We start from the raw sequence: 19,062 nt of genomic DNA, 5'->3' as shown, positions 1-19,062 counted from the left end.
TAAGCGTTAAGATTTGCATTTAAAAATCGACTACTGTGAAATAATTAATACATTCCAAGACACTATATTTATAAAAGACACGTTTAAACCCAATATTGTTCACGAAGGACGCAATATGAGCGAAATGGAACTGAATTATTTGGGCACAGCCACGCAAAGAAACCCGCCCACTTCCCACACCCAGGAGACTCTTAAAGGGGCCGCAGCAACTTTGATCTAATTATTGTTTTCAAGCAATGCCAGGGAAATAAGCTTATTATTTTATTCTTTGTCAGTGTGTAATTTTGATTTAATTACATATATATTTTTTTACCTTTAGAGCTTTGGAGACAGGTTGGTGGAATAGACACAAGCCATATAGTTTTAAACGAAATGGCCAACTGGTCAGGCAATATCCAACAGCTGGTGTACAGGTTTATCTGCAGCAGGTATACTACTTATGTGGATACATATTGTACCATTACCGCAATGTTTTTTTGGACATTCAGATACAAATGTGAATCCATATAAATAATTTTGTGTGTGAGTGCATGCTTTATTAATGATTGATTGAAATCTGATTGATTGATTGAAATCTTTATTTCGAGCAATTACACAAAACAACAAAAAAAGAATATAAATAAACAGTCATTTAAACAAAATCAAAGGGAAATAAACTGTCATGCCCAAAAAGGAGTAGGAGGAAGTAGAATATATATATATATATATATATATTACATATATATGTACACGTCTTATCATAAACAATATAATCATTATTATATATACCATTTTATATACACTTACGCTGAATCCAATAATAATAATATTAATAATAATTCATTTTATTTAGAGGCGCCTTTCAGGTCACCCAAGGTCACCTTACAAGAGATACAAACACACATTATATAAAATACAGTTAATACAAAAGCAGAAACACAGTACAAAAAAGCATAATCCGTAAATATAGCCTTCTAGAGCAGTTTATGATAATGGCAGACACACCCTCTGTGGTATTGTGCACATATCATGGGAGCGGTGTGAATCCTCCTGAGGACAGGTTGTAACTCAACAGCATGTGGGCAGGGTGTGTTACTGCATTCAGCGGATTAAGACCCAGATTATGAAATACCTTTGTTTCAGGCTTAGTTTGTACTAATTATTCTTTCACTAAGCAGTTCACTACAACAGCAATTTTGCACGAAGTTAAAAAAAAAGAAGAAAGATATCATTATTGACTCGTGACATCTTAAAATAAAACAATGACCAATAATCACCAGTATTAGTGATCTTGACTCACATCTGAGTGTGATGATAACACAAGTAATGTCCAAGAAACAAGAAGAAAGAAATATGACTACTGTTTACTGGACTACTTAGTACTCAGCAGCAACAACCTTGGAAAGTTATATGGTTGTGACATTACCAGCTACCTTTCTGCACTTTTTTTTCCAAAATATATTGCATTTACTATTTGGGAACTCAGTCCATGGATACTCAATCCATTGCACAAGTTAATATATACATTAATTCAAACAACATTTCAGAGTTGGATCTCAGTACTTCCCTCCTCACCACGAGATTAAATGATTGTACACTTCTGCAGGAGAGTCTCCTCTGCTGAGATCCTGCAGTAACTCTATCTGAACACCAGATGTCCTCCTGCTGACTGAATTCAAGCAAACGCACCAAAGGGCTCAAAATTAAAGCAGAAAAGGGAGGTGCTTCAGGTTAGATATCAGTGTCAATGTCATTCGAAAGTATATTTGACCTTTTTCAGGAAGTGTTGTCAATAATTACCTGTCTTCTGAATCTGCAATGGATAAAAACTAAAAAGCACTGCTTAAAGTTGCTTTGGACCCCCATCCCAGTCGTTTTGTGACAACTAAACCACTATGTCTATTTTACATCAGCTGAAAAAGTGGACTGAGGCAACAGAATAAAGAAAGGAGAAACAGAAGTGAAAATGTGAGACTTCAATAAGAAACCTTGATAAATCGAAGCTTCATGACCACAGCGAAAGAGCGATAAGCAGAAAGCAAATACCAGGACTTCATGAAAAATGATTGAACAAAATTTCCCCAAAACTCAGATATGTTAAAAATCATGACCAGAGTCTTGAGTTAGTTTCTTCTTAAATAACAGAAGAAAACATAGCTTAGTGAAGAAATGTCATTTTTAATTCAAGATGTTTCTCAAAAAGCTTGTTGTATTTACCAGGAATCCATCCTTCATCACTGAAGCAGCTCCATTTTCAGGGGCTCAAAGGGTTTAAGGATGTTTTGCTATTTGATAGTCCATCCCTTCGTCCCTTCAAGGCGGATGAAGAGATCTGTTTTTTTTGGTCCAGGTATTTAGTTGGCATTTGGCAGCTGTTTGACTGGAGCTACTAATATCAAGCCCAAGTAGACACAGATGAAGGAGGCCGACCTTAGGTTGGGAAATTGCTGCAGAGTGAACCGATGAACTCTGAGGTGTATGGGACTTTACTCTCTGTAACATTCAGATAAAAACGGGCAGGACGGTGCTTTATAATGACCGGAGACAACACTGAAGCCAGAGAGGCCGTCAAACAATAGGAGCCTTTGAAAAGGCTTTGCCTAAAATCATAAAGTAATCAAATCAAATAGTACATGTTTCCATATTTCTGGGAACCGCCTTAAACTAAAGCTAGAAGTCTGCACTGCACTTTGTCATTGTACAAACACTCCTGGATCTAACTGTACGTTTTATGTACACTCTTTATGCAAATGTAGGTTTGATTGTGGCTCTCGTGAGGGAGATCTGGATTGCGGTGAAGCAGCCTGAGTGAACGTTGATTGTGTAAATACAGTAACTATGCAAATAACAGTCAGTCCAGATAGATGCAATGATGACCCACTCTGCCCATGAAAGTGTCTAGGATGAACATGTCCTCGGTTGGTCATATGAAGCTTTTATTTCTGAGTTTTAGCCAGTGAGGTTGTTTGTGTGGAGATTTTAATCTTTCCAATCTATGAAGACGTGCAGGTTCATGACCTCTCCCTGTTGCGCCTTTTGAGCCAATGACGTTTGTAGAATCAGTGTTTAAATGTTTGACGTGTTGTGAAGGTTGAGGAGAAAACCCAAGATGAGAGAGTGATTATCACAATAATGAACACTTGTTTTCTTATCTTTAGATTCAGAGGCCCAGTCTTTGTTTTGGACCTTTTATATTTTACTCCATATTGCGTCAAGAACGTCCTCCACTTCCTCTGCGCGACACAGCACAAAGAGGACAAGAGGACAGCCTGCCGTCCCCACACAGATTCTTCAGCTGGGCAGAAATTAAAACATTTGATCTGAACTCAGAGGCTGTTTGTTTTCTCGGGCTAAATAGGGCTATTGTATGCAAATTGTCCCACAGAGAAGCATATGACCGCCTCAGTGCAGGGCAGTGGCTAGCGTGAGGCAAATCATTAGCAATGCAAAGTCATGGTGCTCTGATACTCTTGTTCACAGTCACAGATTGAAAAAAAAAATCTGCTAACTTAAATGTTTCTGGATGTACTTCATTCAGAACTGCAGCTGAAGGTAAGTTCATGCCATTTTGTCACATTGAGGACCAGTTTTGTGCTCATCAGAGTGTTTAATAGCTTGATTTCAGTGTGTTTATGTTCGGGTTTCTTCTGCTTTTATGTCTGTTCTTTGCTGTCATTTCTATAATTCCATAATTGGTCATGGATCCAAAAAAAAAAGAAGCTAATATGAGTCCTAATCAGAAATATGTGTTTATATATGTTTTGGTTTTGCAGCCTTTTTATCAGTAGCTGCTTTTCGAAAGGTCACACACCGGGTGGTTTGATCTCAATGCTTCGATTGTTGTGAGATAAGAACAAGATGAGAGTTCTTTTATCGCTCATCAAAGAGCATTTTTGTGCGCAAATTATTTTCCTGCCAATGAGAGCAGAGTATTACAGACTGTGATAGTGCAGATGCCCACTCTGCATGCTACACCATGGCGGGTGGTGGAAGCATGTCACATGACACATGGTGCCAGACCTCAGTGTTGCACTCTTAAGTGGCTGCCAGCTGCCCAGGGGGGCAGAGAGGCTTCATCCCTCCTCTGGGTTCACATCCATGCCAAACCAGCGGGTCAACTTCGTCCTCTACGCTGCCTCCTATGCCTCTTACACCTCCAGCTGAGCCCGGTAACAGCTGACATTTACAGCCACACTGGAAATGCAAACACGAGGGGGATCACAGATCTATAAGGATCACAGCAGAGGAGATAAAAGACATGTACTTTAGTGCTTAAAATTGTTTCTCTCTTTCTGGACTTTAAAAGAAAAACTTTTTTTTGAGGAGAAAAAGTTGAAAACTAGAGTTGATCTAACTTCAATTCATCTTGAACTAATTCCTCAGCTGTTTTGACTAAACTGCCTCACTTGTAAAGGTACAGTATGATGGATTAACATGTAAATACTAACGCCCCTGCGCTTTTATATGGACGGTCTTGTGGGACGTGAACCAGCAACCTCAGAAGCAATTTCTTTCTAGATAAAAATCAGTGACCTTTAGTGACCTTTTTTTTTTTTAAATCAATTAGTGAATCATTTTCAAATTAATGAAATATAAAATGCAGCAGCCCTGCGAGGGCGACCTGTCCAGGGCGGACCCGGGTCCAGCAGACTCCCGGGACCCGTCATTGGATGAAGCGGTGCCGAAATGGATGGATGCAAAATGCTTGAACATATCAACAAAAATTTATAAAGTCCTTGAATAGTTTTCAGGAGTTTTTTTTTAAGGCAAGGCTGAAATCTCAATTAACCTAATTTATACCACATTAGTCAAACAAAAACAGTATAATAGTCAAACTGCAAGAGATGCAACTGGACACATTTTAATGTATCTATTTAATTAAAATATAAATGATATAATGATAATAATATATATTTTTTGTGGGGAATAGCAGATGGATGGATGGTACTTAAAGACGTATACAAATATAGAGTCTCGTTAATCGTTTTAGAGATAGACAGTTCCCTGATGCTTAACTTGAAGTAACTTCTTTTTGCAGGTCTTCAAATATGATCTTAGAGACTTTGAACTGTCACTAATTTAAATAACATTTGTGATTTTGAGTTAATGAATAAAATGTTTTGAGCCTTTTCAGCTTTAAGATAATTTCTAGTAAAACAGAATAGAGTGAGAGTTGGAGGAATTAATAAACCTGCATAAATAGTTTGCCTTAAATTGGATAAAAGTAAACTATTAAGTTCTGTCAATGTTTAGTTTAAAAGGAATCAGTTCATTTTAAATTGCACGCTCAGCGGCGGCAACTGTTATAGAGACGAACTAAAGAGGAAGAACTTGGAGACTAATTAAAATATGAGGAGATTTAAATACATGATAAGATAGTAATGAAAACGTGCATTCTCATAAAATTATTTTGAAATTATTATCTGATTAAAAACAGGAAGCCTTTTATTTTATATTAGAAAAAAATACCATCAGTAGTTCTACAAGCAATTTTTCTCTTTTTATACAAATATCAAAAGATTTTCAGTGCAAATAATATTGTATTTTTAATATGATTACAGGTGGGATCTCATTATCCTAAAATGTCATAACAATATTAACAAGAACAACAATAATATCAATAACAATATTAATAATAATGATAATACTACCATGAAGTGGTACCGTGATGAAGATAACTTTACTTTAACAACAAAGTGTTTTAAAATGTGACATGGGCACAGATATTTACCGTATTCTTGTAACTCGACTGCATAGAATCTAATTTACTATTATTAAATCCAGAAGACTGAGCATGTTAAAAAAACAGGCTTTCTGCAGGAAGATTTGACCGATCAGAATTACGCGCAGGATCTGGAAGTGGATGTGTAAAGGGAAGTGATAAAAGCACACGTTATTGCAGAATAGTTTAGGATTGCAGAATAGTTTCACAGCCGTCTTTATTCAGCTGTTAAAAAGGTTCTTTGTGTGTCATTTGAAGTCTTTAAAACTTAGTTAAGTTTCAGTATTTGATCACATTTTGCATTTCTTTTATAAAAAAGGCTAAACTGCCCAAAACACTTTACAAATTTATTTTAAAGCAGCACTTTGTCTCTAAATCAAACATCATTGATCACATCAGAGGTTAAAATGAGGATGAATGTCCAAACACATGTTGCACTGTGTTAAAATAAACAAGAAAACAGACTTGAATTGCAAAACAGTAAAATGCTCCTCCAGATGTTGACCCTTTCACACATCTGTTCTGCTTCTCCTCCAGACCCGGAACCAAAGATGAACTGGGCATCATTCTATGCCGTCATCAGCGGCGTGAACCGACACTCCACCGGCATCGGCCGCATCTGGCTCTCCGTCCTGTTCATTTTCCGCATCCTGGTCCTGGTGGTGGCAGCCGAGAGCGTGTGGGGGGACGAGAAGTCCGGCTTCACCTGCAACACCCAGCAGCCGGGCTGCAACAGCGTCTGCTACGACCACTTCTTCCCCATCTCCCACATCCGCCTGTGGGCGCTCCAGCTCATCCTGGTCTCCACCCCGGCCCTGCTGGTGGCCATGCACGTGGCCCACCGTCGCCACGTCGACAAGAGGCTCTACAAGCTGTCGGGGCGGACCAACCCCAAAGACCTGGAGCAGATAAAGACCCAGAAGATGAAAATCACAGGCGCTCTGTGGTGGACGTACGTCATCAGCCTGCTGTTCCGCATCATCTTCGAAGTCATTTTCATGTATATGTTTTACATGATTTACCCTGGTTACAAGATGATCCGGCTGGTGAAGTGTGACTCGTATCCCTGCCCCAACACAGTGGACTGCTTTGTGTCGAGGCCCACAGAGAAGACTGTCTTCACCGTGTTCATGCTCGCCGCGTCGGGGGTTTGCATCCTCCTCAACATAGCAGAGGTGGTCTTCCTGGTGGGGAAAGCCTGCGGCAAGCAGCTTCACAATGCTGGAGACTCCACTTTGGGAGCCTGGATCCAACAAAAGTTCTGCTAGTACTAACGCATCCAGAAGATTCAGTACCGCTGCAAAGGGTCACATAAGCGTGGTTTCACCTCTAAGATAGCCAAGCGCCTGGTTCCCGTGTGAGAATAAAAACGTAGAATCCAGTTTTCACACCAGCAGTTCAGGTGTTAATGAGCATTGATAAGTTACCAAAAGCAACGTACAGTACACAGCAGCACTTTCTACTGACATGATTTTAAACCTCATTTGTTAAGCCGACTAAAGAGTAGTTAAGTAACATTTTCATATCTTGAATATATCATGAACGATCTTACATATCCTAAAGTGGGATTATTTATTGTAGAAAGGGGACCCCATTCTGTTTTAAATCATCATTTGTTTTGAAATGTGTGTCGATGTCATGATATTGTCTTATGGGTATTTAATGAATAATATTTCACTATTTATTTCAAAAAGAATAATCACCAACTTTTTTATTTTTTCTAAAATGACTATGACTTGAATCTAAACAACAGGAGGAGGATTTATTTTCCTTCTCTTCAGCTGTTTCTGGTGAGATATTAAACTAATATTTGGTGATGATTGTCACAGTGTTTGCGTTATACAGACTCTTGATGGTTGCATATGTTCATGTATAAATAAAGCCAATTTAAAAGAACATTCAAATCTTTCTATGAAATTTCCTGTGGATTTCTAAACGTGTTGTTTGAATTAATTCACTTTTCCGTCTGAGATTCATTTACTGCCCATAGAAAAACAGAAGGAAATCAGCTAGAGTTTATCAGTGCTTCCTTTTCTTTCCTCATCAAATATGTATATGATGCAATTAATCTTCTGAAACACTACATATTTAGAAATAATTTCGGTGACTTTATCAGCTGACTGGAACTGTAACACCCCAAATCCCCTCGGAGCAGCGGTAATCAGTGCTGCTACTTTGTGGTAATGAAAAGGAGAAAAAAAAGCATGAATCTTCTCTTCCAATTTAGCACCACCATGTTTAGGTGTGTTTGCCGCGTCACCACGTGCGAGGAAACATCTCAAGCTGATGAAACTCTCCTTGTAGCAGCCTGAGTGCAGGGTTTTTGGGGGTTATCAATAACCGTTGGGTGTGAGGGGGTCACTGCGTGGGTGACGACGGTTGACCCTGAGGACAGCTGGACCTGCTGAGGAAAGCAGAGTCCTTCTCTTTTTATGGAACCAGTCCAACACACACCATCCACGAGGCTCAGAGTGTCGGGAAACACATCAGCAGCAATGGATCGAAAAGTTGAAACATGACCACCACCCGGTACCACCAACCGAGCGGTTTTAGCTTGGCTTATTTTAGCTCATGCTTACAACAGTGTTAATGAACAGAAGCTTAAATTTGTTGAATCCACCCATCCTCATTTCAGATGCCCATACTGAAAACGTATCAGCTAAACTGGGGCTAATGGATGGATTTCATCACCTTCACTCCTCCAGACTGACGCAGAGCTGGTCACTGCAGTCTGTTAGCACAACTAACAGCACAACAATCATGGGATGCATAAAAAACAGCTTAAAAGTTCTAAGTGCCTAAAGTGAGCACAGTTAGTCGTTTGAAAGCATAGATGGTAACGCAGCTGTCACTCAAAAACCACATCCCTAATTATGCATTTATTTGTGGTTTAATTTGATTTTAACTGATGATGTATAAAAAAAATCAATCTCTGAACAGCAAATGTGTTTTTTTGTACATGGGGTGGAAATTGACTCACTGTTGGCATCACCTATGTATGGAGGACCTAAACGGACATAATTAAAAATAAAAGGGCCAAAATCACGACTATTGCGCAACCGACGGTGACACACTATAAACATACACACCCCTCAGATTGGTTGAAGTGTGTGTATAATGCTGCTCTTACTACATTTTTTTTACTCAATCAGCCTCACTGAAGACTGAATATTGTCTAATGGGTGAATTTCTAAAAAGATCTATAAATGTTATAGAAAAGCTAGTGAATATTAACAAAAAATCTGGACATCATCAGTATTGTTTATAGTTTATAGTTTTATTTGGATCGCCATTAGCTGCAGCAAAACTGCAGCTATTCTTCCTGGGGTCCGACACATAATATACAATACAAGACAAAAATTAAAAGCAAACCTAAAGAGGTAGTAGAAGAAAAAGAAAAGAAACATAAAAAAAAGGGAAAAAAAAGGAAATTCTACTACAAAACATATTCTAGATAAGACCAGTGCTCCTTTTGACACTCACATTAAGGTTACAGTCATTCCGAAACATTTAAATGTAATGCATTTACAATACAAAAATCATACCTTCTTTAAATAGCATCAAACAATTCAAACAATGTATAGTCATCTACAATGCGTTTAAGTTATAATCACTTATCGTAACTTGAACCCATGGCTATTTTTAGTAAACCAATCGCCATTTAATAATAATAAAATAAGTGTTATATGTATTTATTTAAGATATGTTTCTTTACTAATAATTTTAATTCTTTTATGCTAGTAGTTTGAAAAGTGTTTGGGAAGTAAGTTCCATTCATACATAGCTCTGTATGTCACCGTTCTCTTACTATAGTTTGTCTTTGTTTTTGGCAGTGAAAAATGACCTCTGGCAGCATGTCTCGTGCTATAGCTGTGATTTTCTGAACTGTAACATATAGTTTTCTGTGTAGAACTTGCGGGGTTTTGGATATGGATACATTTCTTATAAATATTAATAACGAATAAAGTAATCTTTCCCTTACCATTAACCAGCTGAGATTTCTATGCATTTTAAATACACTTGTTCTGAAATCACAACCAAGGACAATGCGAGCTGCTATATTTTGTACTATTTGAAGTTTATTGATCATGTCTGCTGTGGCATTTGACCAGACCACTGGGCAGTAGTCAAGATTTGAAAAGATTAAGGCTTGTATTACTAATTTAGTTGATTTCGGTGACAAATATGCCCTGCATCTTCTAATGACAGAGATGCCACTTCCCATTTTATTAATGATTTTATTAATATGTGTTTTCCATGAAAGTTTTTCATCTATGACAACTCCCAGCAATTTGGTATCTTGCACTTGGTTGATATATATGTCATTCATTTTCAGATTTAACTAGTAAAAAGAGGAGATGAGGGAATGCAAAAACAAGGAATGCACGTATAAGGAAAAGGAAAAACAAAATATATATACTGTATTTTTGCTTTTATTCTTAATTATGTCATAAAGTTTCCTTTAAGGAGACAAACTGGAGCTGATCAACTGTAAGTATGATGATTAGCAACTTAAGAATGATTTGGAAATATTTACTTTTGTTAAAGTGACATAAAATGTTCTGTTACGTGCTGCATCAAAAGCCGGCCTGAACATGGCCTCAAGTGCTTAAATTAGAATAAACTGTGTAGACGAGTAAGTTACTGATGAATTTCTACAAACACGACATAACATGGGCTTTTTAAAAAGTACACTTTTTATGATACACATTGCCTCTTTATTAACCCCTAGTTGTTTACTAGTCAGCATTTGAAGTGGATAAAAACATTTCCAAGACAAGAATAGATATTGTTCTAAATTAATTAATAACAAGAAAGTGCATTTTTGATCCTCTTCAAATGTTAACTACTGTATTTGTGTGCACTGGAAACTAAAGGTGGCTGTATTCAGTTATAAACCATCATAAATACTCAGGTGTGGGCAGTACAAAGCAGTTAGAGTAAATGTTTTTACAGCTTCCGCGTGTGCGCATGAGTGTGTGTGTGGTCTGCACCCGCTGTAAACAGGGTACTATGTTTAACTCTGAGTTGACTCGTACATAAAATCAACTTTCAGAAGAATCTGAACACGGTGATTGCGTTTTGCATGGATTGCTGCACAAACCGTGCCTGTTAGCCACCAAACGGTGGCTTTCAGAGTGCCACTGAAGGTCTCCGTGATGCAGGAATCTCCTGCACAAAGTCAAGGGTCAGATCTCCAGAGGAGTGACAGCACAGCCACTCCGTGCACCGTGAATTCTATTTAGAGCTCCCTGACATGTCGGCGGAGCCTGCGTCCTCACTGGGCTCCTCAGCTGCCACTCAGTCAGACAGAAACACCTCCTGAAGGGCTGAGGACTTTTCAACGAATGGGAAAGTTTTCATCTGTGCTCGAACTGACGCCAGACTCCAGTTAAGCCCCGGTGGAGTCGTCGAATATTGGACACTGGAGAGGGTTAGAGTAGGAGGGACGGCACCCTGGAGAGGCACAGACGCTGGTGGGAATTATCTGGGAGAAGTTTATCTTGGTGCGGCACTTTCCTCTGTGGTTCAGGGGAACACGGCCTCGCGGCGAGGGGAAGAGGCTCAGTCACTTTGTGACTCTGAAGGAAATGAATGTTAACAGGTGAGATTCTCTTTGAGAAGATTGAATCTAATGATCAGAAATCTATCAGTAGTTTAAGACTTATTACTTGTTTGTCCATATTTCCTTATAAATATTACAAGTTAAATTGAGGCAGTGAATGAAAGAAAATCAAGACTAAGAAAGCCTTTTCCTTCAGTAGGACTCACAGTAATGTGAACTTTGTCTTCATTTTTAAAGGACAAGTGCCAGTATTTTGTCAGAGTAGTTTGGGGAGCACCGCTGGGAACGATGTCACAAGACCTTCGCTGAGACCGGCAGTCTCACCAAACTCGCTTCAGGGCTCTTTTCTCACACACACAGTCAGCTATGTCCTGGCTGTTTTTATCAGCCTGCGCTGGAGAGGACACAACCTCTGGGAAAACAAACGATGAATTCATAAGGCGGCTAAATGTTACTACTAGAATGTAGAACGGTATTTGGTTGTGTGAGCTCAGAAAACTACGCGTAGTGAAGTGCTGAGCAACTTGGGTTTGAATGAATACTGGATTTCGTAAGTATGTATGTTTATGAACCAATGCAGGCCTCGTTAGAAATGATTGGGTCAGGGTTGGGTTAGGGGTGAACTAGGACGAGCAGCAGTCAGACGCTCCTCCTGGGTGGTACGGCAGCATACTTTGGTATGACTTGTCAGACAGCAGCAGGTGAACAAGTAGCTGTTCTTAACTCTGACTCTGATCAATACCAGTGACCAGGCCTCCTGCCTCGGACTGTCTGAGTCTGGGACGTTTGCTGTCAGGATGCTCTCTGCTGTTTCCTTGCCGACCATAGCAGTGACATTAGTGAAGCCAACAACCCATAGCGACTTAAAAATCTGGCTAATAGTGGTTACTGGTAGAGATATTGATCCCCGGATTGTACGGTGAACCCAAGGGCGTAGGTTTGCATAGGGACGGTAGGGACATAACACTACCAACTTTTCAGGAGGCTCAAATTGCCAACTTCCCCACCAACTTTTAAGCAACCTTATTTGAAACTTATTTGAATTATATAATGAGTTCAGATATATAGGTAATTTAGATTGTCTTCCCAAATGTTGTAAGGATAAAATTGACCCCTACAGTTATTAAATTAACTATTTTAAAGCAATGTATTTCTCTTGTGGTGAAGGACAATGTAGGCTAACATGTAGTTCCATATATAGGTTATGTAGTAGTTAAGAGATTATTAATAAGTTTGTATTTATTGTGTATGTTAAAATAATTTTATGTTATGTTCAAATATTGCAATTTAAATTGCATCCTGGAATATTCTGGAAGTTTTCAAAATGTTTCTTTAGTAGTTCTTGAAAACAAAGGTTTGAATGGAACCGTGTATCAGGTGAACCAATACACATGAAAGTTAGTATAAGTCGATACAGATTTATTTTGCATTGATCATTTAGCCTATCAATTAATTAGGTTCATATTCGTGACAAATGTAGCCCTGACCCCCATTCACCTGTTTGGTCTTATTAATGTCCCGTCCCCAGCAAAAAGTGTACATGCAGGTTATGCTGGTATATCGTCCCTACCAATGTTGAGACCAAACCTACTCCCTTGGGTGAACCTACTCAACCTCAGCTTGCAGACCTCAGTTTGTCCCCTTTTCTCAAATCAACCAGCTCTTTGGTTTTTTCTCTTTATACCACATTACAATAAAACTGATTTCCTTCCTGTACATACGCTCATTGTTCCAAAATGGCAATGTCATTTCAAGACTTAACACCAAAACGCTCCTCAAAGTCTCTGATCGAGTTATCTGCACTGGATAACTCAACTGTTCAGTTACAAAGATTACGTAACACTCTCCTCACTGCGAACTCCAGACTACGCTCGCAATTACCTCAAGAGGACAGATTTTATTGCTGCAATAATCACCGGAGGAACATTTGCAGTTGATAATAATTCAAACAGACAAAACTGGGTAATGCTGTACAAAAATAATCAAAATGATAATAATTTGGCCTGTCACATAGTAATTAACGACCAATCTGGGACTAATTACCAACTGACGACCCAATGATGAACTCATCATCAATATTTAGTTACCAGCTGATGATAAATGATTGATTTCATAATATCTGCTTGAATATGAAATGACAAAGGAGCCAATCAAGAATGACTTATTAAGTCATGATTCTTTTGTATTTATAATACCTAATTATTTTAAAAAAATGGAGGCCTATGATAGATAATGATGGGTTATTGGAGAACAAGTTTTAATAACAATTAAGGAACCATTTGGCAATGATAGTTGGTTAATGAATATATGTAAATTAAAGGTAGGGTAGGTGATTTCCCATTATTTCTTCTTTTTTTATGTACTTATTTATATCCTTTATTGACCAGCTGTGAGTCTCATTGAGATTAAAATCTATGTTCCAAGATAAACCTGGCCCAGAAGGCCGCAGTTAGTTAAAAAACATCAAACAAAAAGAAACAACAAAGAATCATCATCATCAAAAAAATTCAAATCAAACAATTAAACAATAAGGGAACACTTTTCTCAGTCCCGCAAAATTGACTTGAATTCACCCAGAGGATGGTGGTTGGTTAATGAATAAACGTAAATCACAGGTAGGGAGGGGATTTCACATTACAGTAATCCCTGGTTTTTCGCGAGGGTTACGTTCCAGAAAGAACCCGTGATAAGTGAAATCTGTGAAGTAGTAACCTTTATTTTTTTTACAATTATTATACAAGGCTTCAAATTGCAGAGATCAGCACCGCCCCACCGCAACCTGATTAATTGGATTTCAATGGGAGAAAAATGAAAAATGATTATGAAAAAAATACAATAAGTACAGTCGGACAAATTGTGACTTGCGCGTATTTCACTGCTCTTCTGACTGCACCGCTGTATCCTGACTCGCTCTGTAGCGTCTTTTTCGAGAGAAGAACATAGTTATGGGTAATTGTTGTCGCTCTTTTTTCTTCTGGGCAAAAAGATTCTTATAAACCGACACCATTGGTTATATTTGAGACTGTAATGAATGATTCATCAAAGGCTCCCGTTCTTGAGCTGCTGCTGAAGCTCATTGGCCGTTCTCAGCATTGTTACTAAGCGACCAACGTTATTGACACAGGAAGTGAAGAAGTAGAGAGACTGTTTAGCCAATCAGAATGCAGAACACGATGCACAATGCAAATCTGCGAAGCAGCGAGACGTGAAAGGTGAACCACGTTATAGCGAGGGATTACTGTATTTCTTTTTTTTAATGTATTTATTTAAATCCTTTATTTGACCAGGTGTGAGTCTCATTGAAATTAAAATCTATTTTCCAAGAGAAACCTGGCCCAGAAGGGAGCAGTTTAGATTATTTCTAACACAGAACGCCTATTGGCACATTCAGTTAACATCTCCTTAGCATCTGCAAGCTGTTCATTTTGTGAGTACCGTATTTTCTGGACTATAAGCCGCTACTTTTTTCATAGGTTTTGAACCGTGCGGCTTATACAAAGGTGCGGCTATTCTGTGGATTTTTCTTCCACCGCTCAGGCTGCTCTAACTGGAATTAGAATCAAAACTAAGACAAAACAAATGCAAAGAAGAATATTTTACTTCTTCTTTAGCAGATAGAAGTAGGTAGAAGCAGATTTCAAACAGATAAATAGATAAATAAATAGCGGTTATTTTCTCTTGGTTCTGTCCAGTTTTAATCAGCAAAGTTGCTGCCGTGTTAAAAGACACTGTTAGGAAATGATCTATTTAGGTACAAACATGTACATCATTTACAGTTCAAAATCCTTCTGTACATGTAGTAAATATCTAATCTAACATAAATATCTGCGGCTTGCATATCTTTTTCTTTTTTTTTTAAATAGAGCGGATGCGGCTTGTATGCAGGTGCGGCTTATATATCTTTTTTTATTATTTTTTTAAAAATAGAGCGGTGCGGTTTATATGCAGGTGCGGCTTATAGTCCAGAAAATACGGTATACTATAAAAAAACAAAAACAAAAACAAACAACAAACAAACATTGATCCAACCTGATAAGAGGACAGTTTTTTTGCAACATGCACTCAAAGTGGAGAACTAGTGAGTGCTTTGTGACCGTCTATCCACCTTTTAACCCAGTTGTGATGCATGTTCCTACTTTCTTACAGGTGTCTCTGCTGGGTTCACTGATTGAGCAGAGGACACAATTGTGAGGCATCATGGGAGACTGGAACTCGCTGGGGAAGCTGCTGGAGAATGCCCAGGAACACTCCACCGTGGTGGGGAAGGTCTGGCTCACCGTGCTGTTCATCTTCCGCATCCTGGTGCTGGGAACGGCGGCGGAGAAGGTGTGGGGCGACGAGCAGTCGGGCTTCACGTGCGACACCAAGCAGCCCGGTTGTCAGAACGTCTGCTACGATAAGACCTTCCCCATTTCTCACATCCGCTTCTGGGTGATGCAGATCATCTTCGTCTCTACGCCCACGCTTATTTATCTGGGCCACATCCTTCATCTGGTCCGCATGGAGGAAAAGGAGAAAGACAAGCTGAAAGAACTCACAGTCCAGAGCGAGAAGCATAACAATAAAGCCAAGAAGGCCACAATTAAAGACAACACAGGCCACGTGCGTCTGCAGGGCGCGCTGCTGCGAACCTACGTCTTCAACATCATCTTCAAGACCCTGTTTGAGGTTGCCTTTATCGTAGCTCAGTACTTTCTGTATGGGTTTGAGCTGAAACCGATGTACACCTGCGACCGCTGGCCTTGTCCCAACATGGTGAACTGCTACATCTCCAGACCCACCGAGAAGACGGTCTTCATCCTCTTCATGCTGGGCGTGGCCTGCGTTTCTCTGCTGCTCAACCTGGTGGAGATGTACCACCTGGGATTCACCAAATGCCACCAGGGTCTCCGCTACAGACGCACCAAGGCCGCGGGCGAGGCCGCCAAGGAATTCAACGAGCCGGTCATGCCCTTCGCGCCAAACTACCCCTACTTCCCCGGCCACACGGCCGTGCACGAGCCGTTCCCCGTGGACTCCAAGTACAACATGGCGGAGCCCAACTCGCCTTACAGCCCCTACAACAGCAAAGCCGTTTACAAGCAGAACAGAGACAACATGGCCGTGGAGAGGAAGGGCAAAGCGGAGGAAGACGAATCGGAGAAGGTGAAGCCCTCCGGTCCCGCCTCTGAGAATCCTGCTGAGAACCAGCGCAGAAACAGTCAGTCAAGCAAGCACAGCAACAACAAGAACAGACTGGATGACCTGAAGATCTAAAGAGCTCCTACCTTTTAATCCAAGACTCCGAACTGCAGGAGAGACCACTAACGCGCGTGAAAATACGTGCAGAACTGTTAAATACACGAGAGATCACAGTATAGCGCTAACATGAGGACGAGGAACACTCCACCACTTTACATCAGGGTTTAATGGCAGTAGAAGTAATGTATAAATTATTTGGAGATAACTATCTCGGAGGACTTTGTGTCCTCTGTGATGTATCTGCAGGTCATTTCAAATATCCTCAGATATGGAGGGGTGAACCCGGTAAGAGGTGGAGTACATCCCACACAGGTCGTCCCTCCATCACAGAGACAAGCGAGACAGACGAGTGCACAGCCATGCTCCCTCCTCCCTCATCGATCCCACGTATCTGTGGACTGTAGAGGGAAACTCTGCTGATCAATGTTTGGAATTAAATTCAGTTATTACGTGTGTATTATGCGGTTCGTTGAGCTTTTTCTACAACCACACAGCTCTAACCCCTCGACGCCGGATGTCACGTGACCTCTGCGCCGACCCAGAATCAAATCAATAACAGAAAATAGATCAATACAATTGAGGTTAGGCCTTGAAAAAGGGTACTTCAACATATGGTGCCGCGTGAACACTATTACTACTTAGTTTACCTGCTGATTCAGGGCTTCTCCAAATATCAGGTCATGCAACTGCTCTTTTGTAAATGATAATCTTTGAATTTTGTAAACTTTATGAAAATAATGATAATAATAATGAAGTGCTAGCCACTCTCCCAGACTAAGATTGCTTTTCTTTCTGTCTTGTTTATGTTTACAATGCTCATTATGAGCATTTTTACTAATTAACTCTAAGGAGAGCAGAAACACAACTACATTACAAGCACAACGTCAAATCTCCTGATTTCCAGTGCGTTTAGGTTTATTTTGAATCTCCGACCTTTGAAACTGTATTTACAACTGATTTATCCAACTAGTGAACCAACAAAGATTGAACTATTCCGTTATGAAAGAAGCTGATGACAATTTCAGCACAAGCCATAAAAGGAAGTTGTCAGACGGAGAAAACAGCAGAAAGACGGAGGAGAAGCTACTTGGTGAGTTCTGCTGTTGTTGCAGATAACTAACCAAACATGGTCTGTTCTTGACTCACACAAAGATGTTAAACTCCAGCGGAGGTTGATTCAGCATCCCATCAAAAATATCAGAGAAGACTCATAGGTATACAATTTTTTTTTTTTTTTTTTGACTGCTGTTTTGCAATTTTGACCCCCAAACAGCTAGATTCTGATTTTAAATGAATTTCAATTAGATCCCACTCCCGGTATGATTTTTTTTTAAAAGAAAGAAAAGTGCAGTCATACCTAAAGTATTTACAAGACTATTTGAAGTTAGAACTGTGAAATATGCAATTTTCAGGAAAATAGTTTGGCATTTTCAAGAATGAATCACGAGTTCAGTGGGATTCAAAGATTATCCAGTTCATAATCCTTGGTCACTTCATCTGAGACACTTCTGCAGCCTGGACAGATGTCGTTAAATTAATGCAGTGTTTCATTTCCATCTAAAATAGCTGACAAACATTTCAAATTTTAATACTCTTTCTAAAAAATGATATAAGCAGGCTCTGGACCTCTGGGATTGCTTTACCCCCCGGTGGTGATGCAACACGGCCACCGCTTGCCTCGTCTCAGTCAGCTGTCAATGCTCACCTTGAGTTTTGGTCATTTTTGTTGCCCATTATCTTACATCTTATTTTTAGTTCAGATTTTTTGAGATTTGTTGTTGTTTACAGATGTTTAACTTAAACAAAAACTTTGAGAAGCACAAGAAACACATCAGAAGTGTACTTGAATGATATAAAATGAGTTGTCTACGTGTTTTATTGCTTTGTTCCTGTGTGTTACTGTTGATACATGTCGACATACAGATTTGTAGACACGACACAGTATTCTGATACACAGTGGATTTGATTTATTGACATACTTGTGACTGTTTTTGCAGCGTGTCTCCTGCTGGAGACAGAGGACAACGTTGATGTTGGTGTGAGGCAAATAAAAAGTGCAGACTCACAAATGCATCATTCATCCCACTGCACGGCAAATGTCACACTTCCAGAGCCAAACTATGCGTAGATGATCATCACATAAGCCTTTCATAGCTGCTTTAATTCACTGACTTTAGTACATATAACATCATGAGATCTTCCTGTCAACTATTTAAAACATTTACATTAATTGTCTGACTTCTTTGAAAAGCTCAGGTTTGAGCAGCAGCTGTTCGTTCTTTGTTTAATATGTCCAACTTGCGACTAGACGCAAATTAATTTCATGATTATTAAAAGGAGGTAAGAAAAACTCTGCACTTCAAAAGACACATTTCATGAGACATCATGAGCAGCGTAGAGATTCATTCCCTTTGATGTGGTCTTTATGAACATTTTACCGCGTGCTGCAGTTTACAATGCACTGTAGGGAAGGGAATGGCCAAAAGGCACAATATTTCATCATTTTGGGTGTTTCTAAAAGTTCTGTCTGGAGTTATTAAAATTAAAAATGCAC

The 19,062-nt window shown here is 39.4% G+C and overlaps 2 protein-coding genes across 3 annotated transcripts; both read left to right on the top strand.

Annotated features, from left to right (window-relative positions):
• The first annotated feature begins 3,409 nt into the window (after nt 1-3,409).
• On the top strand, nt 3,410-7,591 carry gjb1a (gap junction protein beta 1a). 2 transcript variants are annotated; one of them, XM_061740936.1, is made up of 2 exons: nt 3,410-3,531; nt 6,239-7,591. In XM_061740936.1, the coding sequence occupies exon 2, from the start codon at nt 6,253-6,255 to the stop codon at nt 6,967-6,969; it is 717 nt and encodes a 238-aa protein (XP_061596920.1). In that variant the 5' UTR covers nt 3,410-3,531; nt 6,239-6,252; the 3' UTR covers nt 6,970-7,591. The 2 variants fall into 2 exon arrangements, with proteins under 2 accessions (XP_061596920.1, XP_061596919.1); XM_061740935.1 differs by lacking the exon at nt 3,410-3,531 and adding an exon at nt 4,080-4,148.
• A 3,531-nt stretch (nt 7,592-11,122) lies between these two features.
• gja2 (gap junction protein, alpha 2) lies at nt 11,123-18,857 on the top strand. Its single transcript, XM_061739958.1, has 2 exons — nt 11,123-11,306; nt 15,414-18,857. Exon 2 carries the CDS (start codon nt 15,465-15,467, stop codon nt 16,521-16,523), a length of 1,059 nt encoding a protein of 352 aa, XP_061595942.1. The 5' UTR covers nt 11,123-11,306; nt 15,414-15,464; the 3' UTR covers nt 16,524-18,857.
• The last annotated feature ends 205 nt before the right edge of the window (nt 18,858-19,062 follow it).

Source organism: Cololabis saira, chromosome 14 (genome assembly GCF_033807715.1).
Source record: "Cololabis saira isolate AMF1-May2022 chromosome 14, fColSai1.1, whole genome shotgun sequence".
Taxonomy (NCBI): domain Eukaryota; kingdom Metazoa; phylum Chordata; class Actinopteri; order Beloniformes; family Belonidae; genus Cololabis; species Cololabis saira.
The sequence above is the reverse complement of the archived record's forward strand: the minus strand, read 5'-3'. Positions and strand labels throughout refer to the sequence as shown.